Source organism: Protopterus annectens, chromosome 2.part1 (genome assembly GCF_019279795.1).
Source record: "Protopterus annectens isolate FY-2018-M chromosome 2.part1, PAN1.0, whole genome shotgun sequence".
Lineage (NCBI taxonomy): Eukaryota > Metazoa > Chordata > Ceratodontiformes > Protopteridae > Protopterus > Protopterus annectens.
Genome location: NC_056729.1, coordinates 1,093,840,213 through 1,093,861,380, shown reverse-complemented (window position 1 = coordinate 1,093,861,380; position 21,168 = coordinate 1,093,840,213). Strand labels below are relative to the sequence as shown.

At 41.1% G+C, this 21,168-nt stretch overlaps 1 protein-coding gene across 3 annotated transcripts in view; it reads right to left on the bottom strand.

Moving 5' to 3' along the window:
* Positions 1 to 21,168, bottom strand: part of LOC122794334 (24-hydroxycholesterol 7-alpha-hydroxylase) — an 800,221-nt gene that overhangs the window by 565,573 nt on the left and 213,480 nt on the right. For all 3 annotated transcript variants that reach the window (XM_044062639.1, XM_044062641.1, XM_044062640.1), the window contains exons 7-8: positions 20,676 to 20,766; positions 9,505 to 9,629 (exon numbers count right to left, since the gene is read on the bottom strand). In XM_044062639.1, the coding sequence (XP_043918574.1) occupies positions 9,505 to 9,629; positions 20,676 to 20,766 (216 nt within the window). The remainder of the gene's footprint in view (positions 1 to 9,504; positions 9,630 to 20,675; positions 20,767 to 21,168) is intronic.

The window sequence follows — 21,168 nt, the reverse complement described above, 5'->3', positions numbered from 1 at the left end:
CTTTGTTAGTTTGCTGTGTTTTGCACTGTAGTGCAGTCTCGAAGTGCGGTCTCAGAGATTCCCTTATCCAGTATGGCTCCCAAATGTAAATGTGCAATAATTACTGACCTTAGGGTTAGGGTGCGAGTTAAGGTAAGTGCATATATAGTAATACATTTAGCATAAACTTTAGGGTTAGAAGTAGGGTTTAGTTAAGTGTATATATGTTTACTTTTTTTTTTTTGGGGGGGGTTAGAAGTAGGGTTAAGTTAGGTGGATATATGATTTAAACTGTTTACTTTTTTATTTTGAGTTAGAAGTAGGGTTAAGGTAGATGTGTATGTGTTTTAACTGTTTACTTTTTTTTTGGAAACAGCAATTTCTTTCCCTAGGAAAGAAATCGCTGTTCTGAGCTGTCGATATTTTCAGCTTTTAGTGAAATAGGGACGATGAATCATTGTTCGCTGTTTTCAACATTCGATGATCTGATATTGACCCGACTTTGTCATAGTACATGTTGGAGTAAATAATATGAGACATACCTCCCTGGTCTATATGAAGAGCAAGACATGATCAAGCTCACTGAGTTTGTGTCCGAGGCAGGTATGTTCCCAGCCTTAAGCAGCATTCTACAGTCAAATGATGCCTCAATACAAACAGAAAATGACTGACTTTAACAATTGGCTTAGTTTCTGGTGTCATTCCAAGGGGACCCAGTACCTGACAGCTTGGGATGACACGACTGACAAGCAACAATGCTTTGCCAGAGATGGCCTGCATTTGTCTCCCTTGGGCTTCAGGCTCCTGGCAAAGGCTCTTGCCTCCCCCATAGTGCCTTTTTTAGGCAATGCCATGAGGTCAAAACTACCAACATGAAAATTTAATCAAAACATGAATTAAAGGTCATGGTGCTAAATGCTATGAGTCTAAACATGAAATTGCACTCATTGCAATCATTCTTAACCCTGGAAGAAGCTGATATTTGTACAGTCACAGAAACCTGGTTCAGAGCTGCAGAGAGCACCCCAGCCATACCAGGTTACTCATCCTATCAATCATTCAGACCCCAAACCGTGGGCAGCAAAACAAAAGGAGGTGGAGTTGCAATATATATAAAAGAAATACACACCTCTAGGCTGGTCAAACAGTATGATGCACAGGAAATACTCCAGGTACAGTTAACAATTGACAAGACCCCTATTCAAATCATAGCTAGCTACAGGCCTCCAACTCTGACTCAAGATGCACACTCCACCTATCTGGACCTCTTTGAATCTATGAAGAGTCAACCCTTCACCCCGATCTTGGGTGACTTTAACTATCCAACCATAGACTGGAAGAAATACTCATGCCACAATACAAATGCTCAGAGATTCCTTGATATCATCATTGCAAATGCCTTGGACCAGTTGGTTGACATCCCCACAAGAAGTGAAAATATCTTGGACTTGTTATTAACCAACATGGGTAACCACTGCAGCATCCCTACAGTGTCATCATCTCTGGTAAGATCCGACCACAAAACAGTCACTTTCAAAGTCAACATTTTCCCAGACAACCCCCTCCCCAGCTAGGATCAAACAAAAAAACTTCTCCAAAAGCTGATTACAACCTCCTGAGGGAAGGTATAAATGGCTTCACAGCTCCCACTCCCTCCACAGGAACTGGCACATATGTCCAACCTACACCAAAGTACTATATGAGCATTTATATATCTACATGGAATCAGGAATACCAGACAGAGCAAAATCCTCCTCCTCAAGGAAGAGTAAACTGGTCTGGTGGACATTTACAATAAATAAACTCTATAATATAAGGAATAAAAATGCTGTCCAGGACCAAGAAGTAGCAGGTGTATAATTGGAAGCATCCTGTCCTTAGCCTGAACAAGCAAATAAGAGCACTAGTGAAATCCTCCAAAGCAAACTTTAAGTCCAAACTTGCCACATTTACTAAAGATAATCATAAGGCTTTCTTCACATATGTCTGCAATCTCAAGAGAAGCACCAGATCTGCTCAGAACTGGTGGTCAAGGACACCACATACACAAACCCTGTAGATATAGCCAACCTGCTGGCAGACAGGTTCAGTGAAAACTTCACTCCTCTATCCCCCCAATCAGTAAAACAGGACATCCCCAGTACCAGCCCCTCCCTTTATCTCTAGGAAGCAAGTCATCACTACCATGTCAAAGGCAAAAAATACAGCCTCCATGGGTCCCAATAACATCTCAGGCTGTATCCTACATGAACTCAGGCAGGAACTTGTGGCACCATTAGGTACCATATTCAACCAAAGCCTGAGTACTGGCTTTATCCTAGCCAAGTGGAGGACAGCTACAAGGCAATGGAGAGGAATATCATGGAACTCATTAACAAGGACAATGGCAACCTCCAGACACTTGATCCCACACAGATTGGTTTTGTCAAGGGGAGGTCATGTCTGTTAAATATGGTCGACTTATTTGAGACAGTCATCAAGGCCATAGACAAGGGGAAGACAGTGCACACTGCCTATCTTGACCTAACCAGGGCCTTTGATACTATTCCGCACTCAGGTACAATAGATAAACTCCCTCATCTAGGCATCAAACCATATGCTACCAGATGGGTAGCAAACTGGCTCACTGATAGAACCCACCTAGTCAAAATAGGGGAAGCCACCTCAAGTAGTAGACCTGTAACAAGTAGTGTACTCCAGGGATCAGTCTTGGGGTCTCTGCTTTTTGGGATATATTTCTCAGAGGTGCAGGCCAAATCTAGTGAGCTATGGCTGACCAAGTTTGTAGATGACTGCAAGCTGGGTGCTGTCATCAATTCCCCTAGTGATGTGGACATCCTCTAAGAGGGTCTCACCCCAAATGATTGGTGCCAGAAACATGGCCTCAAACTGAATGCCAAAAAATGCATCATCGTCCCTTTTGGGTAGAGTGATGTCCCCACAAATTATCACATTGATAAGAAGGCACTAACCATGCAATCAGTTATGAAGGACTTGAGCACCCAGGTTGATAGCAAACTGACTTTTTACCACCATATTACCTCCGTTGTATAAAAAGCTTTTTACATGGCCCACCTCATTAGTAAGGGTATCTTATCCAGGGACAAGGTGGTCATAACATCCCTGTATTCTTCCCTTATAAGACCCATTATTGAGTACAATGCCACATTCGGCATGTACCTCACAAAGCACATGTAGCAGCTGGAGAGACCACAGAGGTTCCTCACACGGAGAATCCAGGGCCTCAAACATCTACCCTACACAGCTAGGCTAAAAGCCCTGTCCCTCTACTCAGTCTCCTACAGCCTCCTCAGAGGTGACTTCTGTCTGGCATACAAAGCAATCTCAGACCCCGCCCTGATGGGACTGCTGCATATCCGCAAGTCAAGCTCTATTTGAGCAATCTGAATGCGCAACCTCAGCCTGGTCTGTGACACCAACAGGACTTGCCGGCATGACAGATTTGTGTCCCAGAGACTCCCTCTTTTGTGGAAAACACTCCCTCTCCACATAAAGCAGAGTACCTCATAAAACCTTTTTAAACGCAACCTGGATAACTGGATGGGGAACAGAAAATACACCCCTGAGATTCCACCTGTGTCCCTGCTGGACAGTGGCATAGGTACTGACTTGTTGGAACATGGGCTAAATTCAGGCCACAGAGGATTTTGCAGGACAGTGCAGTGGTGGGATGAATAGGGAAGGTTTACAGCAAATCTAACAATTTTATTGTAGGTAGATTTGAGTTTAGTCATGAGGTTATATTATAATATTAGTGAGTATCAGTGCAGAATAGAAGAGAGTAGGCAATACAAAAGCTTGACCCAGGGAACATCTAGGGTCTTTAGTAAGGTATTTTTTTAGTCCTGTCTAATAGACCCAGTTTTGGTGTGTTTTTTTGATGGTTTGTAGGATATGGATATCAAACTTAAGCTGGTCTTCAGTAACAACACCAAGGAGTTTAGTATGCATTTCAACTGAGTTGGTAGTATTATTGAGAGATGTGACTGAGAAGTAGTTTTTACAATGTTCTAGAGATTTAGGGAGGAAGAGAAGTTTTGTTTTTTTGGGATTGAGTATGAGTTCATTACTGTTTAGCTCTTTTTCGACAGATAGAAGAGAATCTTGGTGAGGGAGAGAAGTTGAAGGAGATTATCAAAGCAAGATATAACAGCAAAATCATCAGCGTACTGGATAAGAGAGAAGTGAGGGCAAGCTGTGAAGAGCTTGTTTGTAAAGATATTAAAGAGGAGGGGTCCTAGCATTGATCCTTGGGGTACACCAGTATGAACAGGCAGAAAAGGAGAGGAAGCGAATAGCCATTTGACAGACTGGAGTCTATCTGAGAGGTAGCTGGTAAACCAGAGAATAGTGGATTGTGAGAAATTAGGATTTTTAAGTTTAGATAGCAGCAGGGAGTGGGAGACAGTGTTGAAAGCTTTAGACACATCAAAGAAGAGACTAGAAACAAGTTTGTTTTCATCATGAGCTTTGGCAATGGTCTGAGTGAAAATAATGAGAGTGGTGGCAGTGCTATGATGGGGACGACAGCCATGTTGTGTAGTATAAGGAGGTTTTGTTGTAAAAGGTATTCAAGGATTTGTTTATGTATGCATTTTTTCATTATTTTGGAGCAGGGGCAAGTGAATAGCAATGGGGCAATAGTTTGAGGGGCCTGTAGAGTTTTCTCCTTTGTGAAGGGGAATAACAGAATTTTTTTCCATATTTTGAGTACAGTATTTTTAAGGATGGATCGATTGATAAGTATGGAAATGGGGTAGGCAATGGCATTGGCAGCAATTTTGAGAACTTGAGGTGGCAAGTTGCCTGCAGATGTAGAGCATGGCTTAAGTTTATTGAGAAGAGATCTTATATATGCTGTGGTGGTGGGTTTCAGAGAGAAGGTAGAGGCAGGGTAGGTGGGAGTGGGATTGGTAGAAGAAAGATTAGCCATGTTATTTTTAGTAAGATTTTGATACAGTTGATGAAGAAGGTGTTTTAGAAGAGTAGCAGTATCAAGGTCAGAGCTATTTGGACAGGCACTAGGTGTGGTAGGCTTACCTGGATACAGCAGCTTGTTAATATTGTTCTAAAATGATCTGGAATTAGAGTGAGAGTTTTTTAGTGTTTTTTGATAGTATTGTCTTTTGTCATTGTCTATGTGTTTCTGGTATGTTTCCTGAATTGTCTATAACTTTGAAGATGGGTTGGCAGATTATTTTTTTCCATAACTTCCAGGTTCTATCCCTCTGTAAAGTAAGGTTACATATGGGTTGAGATAGCCAAGGTGAGAAGTGAGATCTTAATCTAATTTTTGTGATGGGGCCAATAAGTTTAAGGTATTAATGAAAATTTTGTTGAATTTGGAGACAGCCTCATCAAGGGGTAGGCTGTATAAGAAGGTCCAGCTGAAAGAGGAAAGTATATTGTTGAAGGTAGCAGGGTTGAAGTTGGAAAGTTTGCGACAGTCTTTGAGATGGTGGAGTCTGTGGAATTAAGGTGAATATCTATGGACCAGGGTGGGAAGATGGTCACTGAGAGAGTTGAGAAGAGTACAGGGATTGTGATAGAGGTTTAAGCTGGAAATGAGAATCCAACTGAGAATTGTACCAGAGTTGGTATGTGTGTTATATCGAGTAGGAGAAAAGATGAGTTGAGAGAAGCCATAGAGGTTTATAGAAATATGGGGAGAGGAGGAATCAATAGCTGTCCAGTCAATATTAACATCTCCCAAGATAATGGTTTCATAGGGGATGTTATCAGAGAGCCAGGAAAGGAATTGCTGTAGGATAGGAATGTTTTTTCCAGGGGGTGGGGGGATGTAGATGGCTGCTATAGCAAGTTTTTTGTGATTGTTAAGTTTACAGTTTACTATAAGAGTTTCAGCAAGGTAAATGTTTGGAGGGGGTGTGGAAAGTTGTTCAGTATAAAGAATGGCAACACTTTTCCCTTTTTAGGATCATGATCAAGTCAAAATATATTATACCCTGGGGGAAGAACTTCTAAGTTAGAGGTATGTGGTTGTAGCCATGTTTCAAAGAGTGCAAGAATGTCAGGGGAATACTGAGTAATCAGGGAGTGAAGAGTGCTTATTTTATTTTTTATACTTTATATGTTGAGAGAGATTATAGTCAGGAATTTGGAAGGTGGGAGGTTAGTAGAGTCTAAGGAAATAGCAGGTGGAGAAATGGTGGATAGAGTAGGAGAGGATGGAGAGATATTGGGGCTGTCTATATAGCTGTGTGTAGGAGCAGTTGAGAGTGGCTCAGGATTGGAATGAATATCTCCAGAGCATAGCAGGTTAACTAGGAAGAATATTTTAGAGTTTGCATGTAGGTAACAGGTGGAGTGCTTATGTCTCATTTTATAAGATGAAAGTGGGAGGATTTTAACTTTGTGATAGGCAGTTGTGCATTTACAGTATAGTGAAAGGGCAACAGAGAAATTGATAAGGGTTTGGACATCCGTGTGGAGACAGGGGAGGGTAGGTGATAACAGAGTTGTGGTTTAACAGCCATGGTAAGAAGTAGAAAATGTTAAAGTAAGTAGACAAGAGTAGAGGATAATGAGTGAGAGCATTTTAGAAGAGGGGTTGGTATGTAGTATTGAGAGTCTGGGGTTAAAAGTGAAATAGATATATGGAGGAAAGGAAAATATAGATGTGAAAAAGGAATGTTAGAGTGAGAGGTAAAATGCAGGTACGGAAAGAAGAGGGAGACAGTTGGATTTTATCAGAAGGGATTGGCAAGACGTGTGGAGCTGTTGAATTTGATACGGTTGGTCTGGAGTAGATGGAGGGCGGAGACTGGTAGTGAGATAGGGGATGTGGGTAATCAGGGTTATGTATAAAGGAAATGAAAGTGGGGGTGGGTGGGAATGAGGATAGGACAGCAGAGTGAGCCCGAACAGAGCGGGCTGGCCTGGCAGGAGGACGCAAGGGAATGACAGAAAAAAAAACAATCAGGCAGACCTATACTTTACAGGTAAGTAGTTCACATCCTGCAACTGGTTCACAGCTTGTTTATTAAGAAAATATTAGCAGGGTTGTAAGCACATAGGACCGGAGCTGTTGCAGACACTAAAGTCACCTTTTTCTTTAATTCTCATTTTTGTTCTGCTTTTTTGGAGACTTGTACCTCGTGAGGACTGTGCATTAACTGCTAGGGAGGGCTGCTAGGGCTCAGTAATCTACCATTTCTTACAGAATGTTGCCATCTAGAGGCCGTAATGGGGAAACTTCTATTGAAAATATGAAAAACCAGGGGGATGAAAAAGAACGTTCTCACGGTAGTCCCTGCGAGTGTGCTAGCCACTAATACAATAAAGATAATACAATGTTTGGAAAGAAAGTAGGTTAACACCTACAGTGGTTAAAGAAAGATACTTGTCCCTGTCTGTGAATTCTGACACTTTACCATGTTTCCGAGAGAACGCAGTCTGAGAAAGCAGTAGTTCTGACTGGAGGGGTGGGAGGAGCACACGCAGTACCAGTGGCAAGCACACAACACAGTAGACGGGAGAAGCGTCTGGTGTGGGGACAGAGAATGCTGAAACAATTATGGAAAAGAAAAGAAAGAAAATATATATAGTTATTGTGTTTGTTTACCAGGCAGACTTAAAAGCATGTCGCACCTACAGCCATTCCAAAATGTCTACTTCATTCAAGGTTACACAATGTACACTAATGCACAGTTTGCACCAACCAAGCATCTATTATATGATGCCTTAGTATGACATATTCATAGGTTCATAGGTAAATACTAGGCTACCTGCCCCTGCCAGTAATTTTAAGCCTAGACAATTTCCCATTTTGTTCTCAAATTAACCTATCCTATTTGGTTACAGATTGGCCTTATCCATCCCTTGTTTGATAATTATATATTATCCCTAATGAGAATAATTGGATTATACCACAAATAATCTGAGGGGACCCATGCATGGGATTAAGCATTTAGGAGCTGCCTCTGTCCATTAGTAGCACAAGGGGCAATGCTGAGGTAAATTTTCTGTTTCCCATTCATAGATCCAAGTTGTGCTTGAATATGGTGAGTGATGAACTTTCTTTTATATGGATGGGGTAGATCTGTTCCACAGCAGATGTGTCCTTTGCGAGGTATACCTATCATTCCAAACTATTCTGTTGGTGTTACAGATGAGGTTTAGAAACCCTGGACCAAGTATTACTGATGTCATTTGACTTGCTGATGTGCAGTTAATCCATCAGTATTGGGTCACAGGATGCCTTGTATGCCAGTCTGCAGGATACTCAGTATAAATGCAGGGCTTTGATTTGGTCCATGTAGGACATGTTGATTAGGCCTTATATCCTTTTAGCAAGGTATCAATGTGGGCATTCTAGTTACTGCATGTGTGTGGACAGACATATGGCAAAGAGGGCATCATACTCAATGACTGGCCTAATGAGGGCTGAGTAAATGGGGACAATGGCATCTCTAGATCTAGACACAATCCTTTTGTTTTTAAGCTATTCGATATAGAAGGATTTTATTAAAACAATGGACACGTTGGCCAAAAGTTATGTCATTGTTCACATAAGTTCCCAATCTCGAACAACTAGGTCAACTCTTACAGATGTATTGTCAGTGTGGTAGTGCCCTGTTATGACTTCCCAAATATACAATAATGCATTTTTGACAGTTAGTTTCAGATCATGATTTTGACACCAGTTATTTATTTGGGACCAGTCTGCTCGAGGGATGGCCAAACCATTTGGGATGTAATGACTGCTCCTAGCTTGCAGTCATTTGCAAACCTAAGTCAGCCAGAGCCCTTTGGTATTGGCTTTTACTTCAGAAAAGCAGACATTAAACAGGAAATGACACAGCACACAACCCAGGGGAATGCCACTGGTGACTGGTCTCTTTATGGAGGTAACTTCTCCTATTCTGAGTTTTTGAGTGACACAGGGGTTTATTCTCAGTTTATTGAGTTTTTTTTACTATGACTAAGAGGGGATATCAGTAATATCACCTTCCCTGTTCCATTCATTGCCGTTCCCTACTACTAGGGATATGACAGAAGACTCTCAACTGCTTAATAGGTTCATAGGTTCATAGCCAAACTCTTTCACATAATTGTTCCACTGACTCAACATGCTCAACATTGGTTGTGCCACCTGTCAATTTTAGGAGGGCTACATTTTGCATTGGGGCCATGTAAGCAGTACTGGTCCACACACCCTTTCCTTGATGCAGGGCAGCAGCAGGTTTTTAGCTACTTCATAGCCACCTGCCGGTGGGATCATTGTCTCTAGGTGGATGATCAATATTGATATGACACCCTAACACCATGTACAAAATGTGCAAAATGTGGGTTGATGTCATGCCATGCCATTTAACAGTCCAGGCCAATTCTTCCAGTGATCTCAACTCATACTCGATCCAGGATGTCAACAGCACAGAGAGGAATTATGCTTTGTACCAGCAGGCCATAGAGTCCTTTACTGTCCATCTGTCTGAATCTAGCAGATGTTAGTAAAAATGATATGCTAACACAAAAACTTACCTTGATTTTCAAAGGATGCACTACCTTTCTGGTTATGGCACCAGGAGCACGTAAGCGAATAGCTTCCAGTATGCACCACTTTGTCTGGGGAAGTTTCTGCAGTTGTGTCACAGTTAATATATTATCTGTTTTAAATAAAAAAAAGCAGGGAATTCAAAGAAAACACATATAATTTCTGTGTTATTTATAAAGAAACTACAGCATAAAATAAACATCTCGGAGAGATTAAGAGAACTGCTTCAGAAATGCTAGCATATGTGCACAATACTGAAAAATTTCATATCAAAAATACAGTTGTGTAAGAACTTACCATAGCAGTAAATATTCAAATTCCATATTGATTAGTTCTGGCCAATCAGCAGCTAGAGGAAAGGTATGGGAAGGAGTCAAAGCTTTTGAAGCACGCCAGTTGTTCCTAGGCAGGAAACAACATAAATAGCCAAAGGCTACTCCAACAGTGAGAATGATGAACATCTAACCTTTTAAGATACAAGTATGAATATTTATAGTGTACCTGTAACGCATTTAGGTCAAAAATTACAAGATTTGTTTATTCCTGTGAAGGCAGATACTTCATATATGGATTTCTGGTAGTCACACTGGAAGATTGGTACCCTGGTAAAACTCTTAGCTTGTGGACAGAAGAATCTATCACAGTCCTATGCCACTTAACTAATTCTGCACCTAAAGATACAATCATGATCCATTTCTTAACGGGATCATTTTGCTCAGACTGAAACTTGCTACAATAAAACTACAAAGCAGACCTGTCACAGGGCCTATCAATTGCCAGTATCATCTGACATCAAGATGCAGCTAAATGACAATAGAAAATGTCAAATTTAAATTAATAGCAGAGCTCAAGAATATCATGTAAGTTACAATGTCTTTCCACTACTCAGATTACTTACTTAGTAGTATATTAAGGTGGAAGACAGCTCTTTTAATTAAACATGATGGAGCGGTATTGTTTTAGTGCTCTAAATACTTTTAATATTTTAAATATTTTAAGTAGTTATTATTAATATTTTGCAAACACGGTTTCAATAATTTATTTTGCATTTGTTGACTGGGATAGTCCTACTGGATATATGTCCCTTTTCAGAGAGGCCCGGGGAGAAAAGCTCCAGATATAACAACAATATTTTTTTTCGGGAAGTGCAATGGATATGTATTTATATATTTATTTATTGTGATATATTTTTTCAACTATTTAAGATTAGCAACTGTTCTTTTTTAACACATCACACTATTTTATATTATTGTTATTATTATTTTTAATTAGGTAGACTGTGTCTTAAAAAAGATTTATTTGAATTCACAGCAGTACATACAGTCAGGCTGATTGTATCTGTCAATCAAATGTAAGGGGAGGGGTTTGTGTATAAAAGGTATGTTGAGACATGTTTATTTATTCTGTAGACGTCCCACTTACTAGGGATGAAATCTCTTAATGTGTTTTACTTGTATCTGATTTTGGATTAATAAGCCTTGGACTGGTGTGCTCTTGATGTTTTTTGGGCTGTTTTTGTGTTCAGTGGTTAAGTCACATGTCTAGATTTGAATGAGTACGGTATGTACCCTGTGATCACAACCCAGCATAATCATTCTCTATATGAACCTGCCACTTACCATGGACAATGCTGCGGAATACGAGGGTGACACTGCCATCTGTTATCACTGCATGGAGTTGGATATGACAGCACTGTGTGCTACCACAGCTTCTCAAGAACTATGTTGGAATCATGCATGGACTCCATGACCTCATCAAGGTGTTGACAGTGAAGGAAGACATTATCATGGAAGCCATGAACCACACTAATTCTATCCATGTCAGCATGATTAGCAGCAGACTCTCTGGATAACAGTCATGCATATCTGTTGAGTAAGTCGTAGCACTGCCCATATATCAGGGACTGGCTGCAACATGTGACAGTGCTGGGAACCCTTGCTAGGCTGCCAAACAATGGGTATACCCACTTCAGATACAGTATGCTCCTCTGCTACTGACACCAAAGAAAGAGGAATGCTGGTGCTTTCAGTCACAGGTTAGCCTCACCACTACTACCTCCCTGATGGGGATGGTTAGTACTCCACCTCTACAGCTACTAGCTCAGGTAATAGCTTTACAAGTACAGCTATTACCTCAGGTAAGGGACCATACCTTTACCCTTAACAATGGGTGGAGGTCTACCCAGAAGGGAGACATAGTGCCTTTGTGCTATCTCACCATAGCTCAATCTGTGTCTCGGTATCACATTCAGATGTGTGCTATTGTCACCCAGCCTGTATAGGTGCATCTGCAGCAGTGGTCTGATCTGCGAGTGTACAATAAAGGCGGAACAGAGTGAATCTAAATACCCATGCTACTTGTGAGGCCCTGTGTTGTGCATGCAAACTGTGGTAAAGCATATGCATATAATGCAGATACAGAACAGACCCATGCCTCTGCTGACATTCCTGTGTGTCTGCACATCTGACATATGTATGAGGAACATAATTATTAGTATGTGTTGCTGACTTATATCCCATATGTGCAATGTCGCTGTATACACATTTAGTACAGTTAGTAGCCTCGTATTTCTGATTCTGAAACATGTAGGGGTTGGCTGCCCCTGAAACCTGTGTCCACTCCTCCAGGTATGATATCTCTACTTTCATCATTTCAGTGCAAGGACATTAGGGACTCCTTCTCACCATTTAAGCTAGAAGTGAGAGTTGGACCCCTTTCAGTGGCTAACATCTATGTCACTATGCTTCATGCTTTCCTGCAAACCTACCTGATCATGTCAGTAACACACCTCTAATACTACTGTGTTGTGCAACTCTGTTCACCAAAGGCATTAATGCCATGAACCAATGACTACCATATATTGCCCCTTACTGGCTGGTGAGCACAACTTCTCTCCAGTGGGTGTTATCCATGGGTCCTAACAGCCTGTAACAAGACATCAGTTTCAGCTTGGCTGAAGATGTCTAGGCTCTGCAGCATTCCTCTTCTGCAGGACATGATGACAACTATAGAAACAACAGACATAGCTGTAGGCCAGTGACCACTGGGGATAACAGGCTACCAATTACAAACAGTGGGCTGTGATACACAGACTCAGGATTACAGCTTTGAACAGGAATAGGAAAACAATCAGTGTCATTGATATTTTATGCTATGGATAGTGGGGTACTCCAAACACACCCAAGACCAGTAGTCAGGACAGATATATACACGTATATAGCTGAGGTGGGTGCCACATAAAGGCCCATAGAGATATAAATGGGAAGGATGGCTTCACAGACAGCAGTGGGAGAGGCCACCTAGGGATACAGGTGGCAGTAGAATACTGGGCTATGATGTTGGGGGTTACACACAGGGAGGCCCACTTCAAGTGTCCCCACAGCATAAACTCACAGCATATCTCTTTAGCATATATAGGATAGTGTGGGATACAGACATTCCTGATGGGAGTAACGTCCAACATCTACAGTGTAGATCTACAGCTACATATATAATGTACGGGCTTTATGTAAGTAACTATATGGCAGATTAGTCTATGTACCTATATCCTGTTCCACTTCAGGTGCTCTCATGTACAATAAATCTTAGAAATACAGCTTACTACAGTACTGGAAAACACTGTGTACCTCTTCAGGGCTGCGTTTTCATTAAATTTTTAATCTGGTGCCAGAAACTTGCTTCTAACTGCTTTCCTGACATTAATTCTGCTTCTCCTTTTCTTGTGTGTTTTTTGTATGTGTGTGTGGTTTGTCATTTAAAAAAGCAGCAAACCTGCTTTAGCCATAAGCACATAACAGATCACAAAACATGCATTCACATGAGGCTGAGTTCCACTTATATCAATCAATCTATATATTTCAGTGAATAACACTAACAACCGAATGCACAACTGGGTTCCATAGCACACACTGCTAATATGCCATGCTTGAGGGCTCATGCATGCTGCCTGTATGAGTACTCTCATTGTGCTTTAGAAGGCTGCACTGCCAGCAACTCAGAAATCACACTTCCAACATGAGTTACAGGTCACCCCCTTGTTTTATATGATATCTGTGGTGATGGCTACAAGTTCTAATGTCCCAGGGAAAGCACCCTTCTGGTGTACTAAGTACAGCAAAACTATGCTCTTTTCCTACATATCTAGTTGAAGGAGTCATCCCCAGCACCCTGTGTGGGTCCCTTTATAAGAAGGATGTGTAGTCTGATGCATCAAATGTTCTGACTGAGGCCACTGACATCCTCCTAACTCGCAAGTAATGCAGATACCAATATAATGACCAGCGAGGCAAGAGTGGGACTAGAGGTTGGGCTGAAATACCCTGAATAGAACAGTACTTGATAATGATACTAATTTTCAGACTGTAATTTTATGTTTTCTTTTTTATGCATTCATTCAGATTGGTATTCCTGACAAAGACTATTTCTTCTAGCAGATATCAGGTGGACCATACTGGGTGCTGAATCTCTGCTGTGCCTGCTGTTTGTCTATATGTCATGGCACCACTGCATAATGTGTGGGTAATGTATCACTATTCAGTTGTGAAGGCTGTGGGCACCATGCCTAGCTTCTGTTATTTTGTACTTAACAACATAGTCTTATAAGTGTTTACTAGACTAATGACCACAAGGGCCTTTTTAAGGCTAGCCATGCATCCCAAATCTCTGACAAGTTCTGATACCCTTGATAAGTGTAAGCATGGGCCTAGGAGATGAACCATTTACAGGTTACCTCTGTCCGTTAGAGACATAGGTGCCAAAACAGGGATGAATTTCCGATTTTCAATCCAATTGTCCAAGTTGCACTTGAATTTGGTTAGAGAGCAACTCTGCTCCACATGGATGGGGAGCCTGTTGCATAGACGGGGTAGCCTCTGGGATACATACCTCTCTCTCCAGCAGGTCCTATTTATATCACAGGCAAGGTTTACATCTTTAGAAGGGGTAATTCTGGTACTGTTTGGTTTGTGGATATGCAGGAGGTCCAGAGTGGGGTCTGACAATGCCCTGTATGCCAGACATAGATCTCCCCTAAAAAGCCTATAGGAGACAATACAAGGATAGGGCTTTGAGGGAGTCTGCATAGAACATATTACTTACATCCTATATTCTTTTAGTGTGGAACCTCTGTGGATGTTCTAATTGTTGGATATGCCTAGTTAGGTACAGAGCATACACAGATATAGTGTTCTTGGTCTTAGAGAGAGGATTAAGGACATGTTCCCCAGTGATAGTAGGGGGAGTTATATTTGATATTTCCTGAGGGAAGCTTGGGGGGGGGGGTAAAGTTGGAGCTGAATTTATCAGTCAGGAGGTTTGCTATATCTTCTGGCTCAGTATACGTGGCTCCTTTACAATGCGCTCTGCACACAATTGTATTGTGCCTTTGAGGTTGCAGACATAGATAAAGAATGCTTTGTGGTTGCCCTTGGTCTGGGAGGCCAAACTTACCTCATATTTGGCCTTGGTAGACTTTATTTGTCCTCTGAGTTGCTTGTTTAGTTTGATGAGAGTGCTTTTATCCTGCTGGTGCTGCACTTCCTAATTTTTGCCATATTCTTCTTCCTCCTGTTATACAACTGATTGATTTTGTGATTCCACCAGGGTGACTTGTTTTTTGAGTTAGTTCTGTACTTTTTCTGGGTGGGTACAGCTGCCGCTATGCAGCTATTAACGTACTGGGTTTCTGTGACCAGTTCTGTGTAGGCAGAACTGTTCTCAGGGTTTATGGGGGCTTGAAAATTTGCCATGTTCTCACTTAATAGCAGGAGGTTAGCCTTAGAATAGTTCCTGAACATTCCAGGTTTAGCTTGGGGTCCAGGTTTTATTTTTACTTCAAAGGAGACCATTTTGTGGTCTGACCTTACCAGGGAAGGCATTACAGTAGGGGGTGTGCAGCAGTCTCCTATATTAGTGAGGACCAGATCCAGTGTGGTTGCACACGTGGTTGGTGTATTGACTATCTGCTCCCAGGGAGTTTGTGTTTACAAAATCCAGGAATCTCTGTGCATGTACATTTGGTGTCATATAAGTTCATAGGTTAATGGGTGTGTACTAGGCTAATGGCCTAGTAGCCTTTACAAGCCTATACCCATAGAAGTTCCCTGGCATTGTGCCACCTGATGTTAGTTCCCAGTGCCGCTATCAATTAGAGCCCCTGGAGGGATCCCCAGGGAGAACTTTCTATTTCCCATGCACTCATCAAGATTTCTCTTGAAGAGGGCCAGTAAGTTGCTCTGCTTGACATGTATGGGAAGCCTATTCCAGAGCATGGGTAGTCTCTGGGTTATGAACCTGTCCCTCCAGCATGTTCTGTTGATTGTGGCAATGAGGTTGAGGTCTGTAGAGCATGTGGTGTGGAGGGATTGCGATTTCTTTAGATGCACCATTTCTAACAGAGTTGGGTCACACATGGCTTTGTAAGTCAAGCAGAGATTGCCTCTTGGTAGATGATATGAGACAGAGAATATCTGGAGTTTTTTGAGTTTGTCCATGTAGGACATGTTTTTAAGGCCTAAGATCCTCTTCGTGAGGTACTCTTGTGACCTCTCCAGCTGTTGCAGGTGTCTAGTGAGGTACATGCTAAATGGGACATTATACTCTATGATTAGTCTAATGAGGGAAGAGTAGAGAGAAATGATGACCTCTTTCTTCCTGGATGCAGACCCCTTGGTAATGAGATGTGCCACACAGAAGGACTTTCTGACCACAGTGGCAATATGGTGGTCGAAGGAGAGGTTGCTGTCAACCTGTGTCCAAAGATCTCTTATAATGCCTTCAATGTTCATTGGGCTCCCATCGATGTGGTAAGTTGTGGGAATTGAGTTTTTCCCAAAGGGGATGACGATGCATGTTTTGGCCTTAAGCTTAAAGCCATGGTTTTGACACCAGTCACTGGTCTCAGTGAGGCCTTTCTGTAGGATGTCTGCATCACTTGGGGAGTTAATAATGGCTCCCAGCTTGCAGTCATCTGTGAACTTGGTCAGCCAAAGTCCCTCCTTGTGGGCCTGGACTTCTGAGAAGTAGATGCTAAACAGGAGAGAACCCAGGACCAATCCTTGTGGACTCAACTCTGACTTGGAGTATGGTACTGGGTTCTATCAATCATTCCTGAGTGAGGAATGGTATCAAAGGCCTGGGACAGATCGAGGTAGGCTGTATGAACTGCCTTACCTTCATCCACAGCTCTGGTGACTGACTCATAGAAGTCAACCAGGTTGAGCAGGCATGATCTGCCTTTCACAAAACCAAATTGCATAGGATCTAGAGTTTGGTGATTCCCTGTATCCTTTTTAATTAGATCCATGATGATACACTCCACAGACTTGCATATCAGACTCATCAGGCTAATGGGGCAATAGTTTCCGGGGTCTGTAGTCGCCCCTCCTTTATGGATAGGGATGACTGTAACAGTGTGCCATTCGGTAGGGACAAAGCCTGAGGTGAGGCTGTGAGTGAACAGGGCACACAAATGTGGTGCCAGTTCACTTTGTAATTCATGTAGAACACAGCCATGGATATTGTTGGGTCCCATGGAAACTGTATTCTTGGCCTTGGACAATGCAGCTTTAACCTGTGCTGCAGTAATGCTGGGTGCCAGGCATTCTTCCAGTACTGAGATTGGTCCTTTAGGGAGGAGAGAGGAGTAAAGTTGGCACTGAATCTGTCCGCCAGTATGCTGGCAATATTTGTTGGCTCAGTATAGGAGGTACCATTGTGCAGTAACTCAGAGCAAATCTGGGTACTGCCATGGAGATTCTTGGTGTATATATATATATATATATATATTTATATATATATATATATATATATATATATATATATATATATATATATATATATATATATATATATATATATATATATATATATATATATATATATATATATATGATATAGAAGGCTTTGTGTTTGTTTTTGGTGTCTGCTGCAATTCTGCCTTCATAGCTGGCTTTGGAGGTTTTGATGAGGGATCTCAACTTTTTGTTGAGGTTAATAAGGGAATTTTTCCAGTCTTGGGACTTCACCTTTTTCTGCAACAGTTTCTTCCTTCTGTTGTAGAGTTTATTAAAGGCAGGGGGCCAACAGATTGGCTCCCTTTTTTGGAAGATAGCGTCTTGGTTCTGTTGGGTATGGCTAGTTCCATGCATTTATGTACTTGTTCGTACAATGCATTCATGTATGATTCAGCAGTCATGCATCTATTTGCCATTGGCATGGGTGCCGGGAAGTTAGCCACTTCTGTTTTTAGGAGTTCAAAGTCAGCTTTGGAGAAGTTTTTAATGTGGATACCTTTGCGGGGGGTGTGGGTGAGATGTGGATTTCCATGGTGATTAGTTTGTGGTCGGATCTAACCAGGGAGGAACTGACTACTGGTTTAGAGCAACGGTTGCACATGTTAGTAATAACCAGGTCAAGGATGTTGCTTCCTCTAGTGGGGGTAAGAATGAGCTGGTCCAGGCCATTGGAATTGATGAAATGCAGGAAGTGTTGCGCCACTGCATTGGTGCATGAGTAATTTTCCCAGTTGATGGAGGGGTAGCTGAAGTCACTTTGCATGAGAGTGATGGGTTGGATCTTAATAGTTTCCACGGTGCTTAGGAATGTGGAGTGAGAGTCTTGGGACATGGTTGGGGACCTATAACAGGCTACGACCTGAATCACCATCTTACCCAATGTTAGTTGTACCTGGAGTATCTCTGATGCGTTATGCTGGGCTACTATCTGTTGGCTCAGTATAGGAGGTACCATTGTGCAGCAACTCAGAGCAAATCTTGGTATTGCCATGGAGATTCTTGATATAACTATAGAAGGCTTTGTGTTTGTTTTTAGTGTCTGCTGCAATTCTGCCTTCATAGCTGGGTTATGGATGGGTTATGGTTAGCGTTGGGAGGGTGGCCTAATGGTTAAGGTGTTTGCCTTACAAACACAAGGTGCAGGGTTTGAGTCTCACAAGGGATAACTGGCTAGGCTTAAAATGGCTCACAAGGGCAGTTAGCTTAATACTAACCTATGAACCTACTAGTCTGAAGGTTTGCAGGTCTTTTATGACCCTGGAGACACCACCGCCTTTGGAGCCCCTTAACTTTGAATATTCTAATATACCTCTTATTATTAACTGCTTGCTAGCAATGCTTTTGGAGCCTATTTTTAATATAAATGCATATTATTCATTTAATTAAATCTACTAGTAGTCCTATAAAAATAGCCCTCAGCTTTCTGGTTTGCACTTTCAGTATCAGACAGGAATGTCTCAAATCTATGGCAAAGTTCAATTACTGTACAAAACAGGTATGCATTTCTCTGCAATCGTAAAAGCAACATAAAAGAGCAGCAACATCCAGAGTGAGATGCAAAGGTGTAGTCTAGCAGTTAGCTAAGACTATTAAGGCTATATGATTTCATCAGCCTCCATTTGCATAATGCCTGACCTTGAACAGTTCACTTAACCAGAAAGTGCTCCTGGGACAACTGGGAAGTTAGGCTAGGCTTATCAATGGTCTCCTGGAGAGCATGCTTAGCAAATACTGATGACCTCTATAAAAACTCCATGTTATTTATATTGTAGGCATTCTAAGAAACAAATACTCAACAGCATATGCATGTACTTTTATCAGCACTGCAGGACAGTGGGAAATATCTGCCTCCAGAAGCTTTATGCTCTTAGGGTGCTTAGTAGGAGAAACAGATGCACAGCTTGTAGCAGCCAACGCTGTAAAGCTATTCTCCCAAGTAAATGCTAAGGTGAGTATATTCTCTGGTCTCCCCCTGAGAAACAAACTTGGAATGCAGACCAGAGAGTGTAAGAAGTACTTACTGACCTTATCAAATACTCTTTGAAGAGGCAAGTAATAGCTCCTTATTTGAATCCTCTCAAGTTGTTTTAGCTGCTGGATTAAACAGATGCATAAATCATTAGTGGCAAACTACTACTGCCCAAGGCATTGCATATGTTTTTAAAGGAAGTATATACTACCACTGTATAGCTTAGTTATATCTATAAAAGGGTGGTCTAGGGTGAGCAGATGGGGTTGAATTTAAGCAGTAATATCAGTATGGTGATTTAGCACCTAGCTAGTGTAAAATATTCATCCAGTGACCAGTATATGCCAGCTCATAAGGAGTTTTTGTTCCTTTATCAACCATAAAAAGGGACAAGAATTATGAAACAGATCCTAAAGATCTTGCAGGGTGCAGAGTTTTGACCGCTGTCAAATATCCAATCAGTACCCATCAACACACTAAAGTTTTTGGGGTTGCTGGGTTACAACAAAATCCTTGATGTTACTCTTACCTCAGGGCAGATACAGTACACCAATCTGATGACCACCTCTTCCAATCCCCTTGAGATAAGACTGATCAAAAGGGCTTCTGACCAAATCACTTAACATGAGAGGAAAGAAAATGCTTCTCATAACTCAGATTCAGGAGACTGCACTCCTTACTAATAAAACAACCTCCAAATTCACTAAACTTCAAAGATTAAGTTAGCAACAGTTTTGTCGGAAGCCTGTTTCTTGTATCAGTCTCAAATGAATGGATTTCCAACTTGGTTGCCGAAGACCTAAATGAATACCCATATGTGTGAGGTAATCATTTTACATCTTTTTGTGCCTAATCAAATAATTTATTGCTAGTAAATATAAATCTCCACAGCCTCTTGTTCCAAATACCTCAAACTATAGCCTAATACAATGGCGACAGAACAACATTAAGTATATAATAGTGGCCACAATTTTGATGCATTTTATTATATCAGGACATGCTCATGAAGGTGAATATTACTTTTGTTATGTGTGTTTAAAGTTTATACCATTGTTACCCAACAGTAGTAGGCTGGCTGTAAGGCACAATGTTTTGTTTTTTAGATAAACTTATTTACAAGTTACTACAGTCCTTGCTATGCAAGCTTTATTGGTGTTCAATGGTCTTTTATATAACAGATAACACAGTCTTCCAGGACTGCTAATGTAACAGCCTACTCTGTACCTAGATAAATATGTAAATCATGGTACAGATTAGATTTCACAATAGTTACTACAAGGACTAAACACTGATTCATATGCTTTTCTGATACCCTGTTACAGCAAGTCCAACTTAAGGACATGTACTACTTATGAAATAAAGTTGATTTAAAAAAGTAACTATCGTTCTATGTTACCTTTTTCATCCAGAACTGAAGATATTTCTTCCATAATAGCCTTGTAGACAGATGGATGGGAGATTATAAACGCAAGTGTCCAAAATGTGATCTAAAATATAATTAAATATTTTCAACAAATGTTTTCCTTAGGACTTACAGCTCAACTTTCAAGTCCAAATAGCAGTTATAGTCTTTAATTCTTAGTAGTGAAGAAAGAGTTGTGCACCAATGAACACAATGGTTTCTCTGCCGATCTAGTGTTACCATGTTTAAAAATGCACATGCAAACAGGTTAACATGGAATGAAATGCACTTTTTTTCTATCAATTATTATTAAACAAAGAATTTGTTATAGTAAAAAATATTCTGAATATTCCCATTTCTCTTTGCTTTAATTTAGTTTCTGATAATTTCTCCTTCCACAATACATTGTGCAAAGTAGGTTGCTATATAGTAAATTCAACAATTTTTTCCTTAGATGCTACTGCAGCCTTCATCCTTTGTGCTTTCC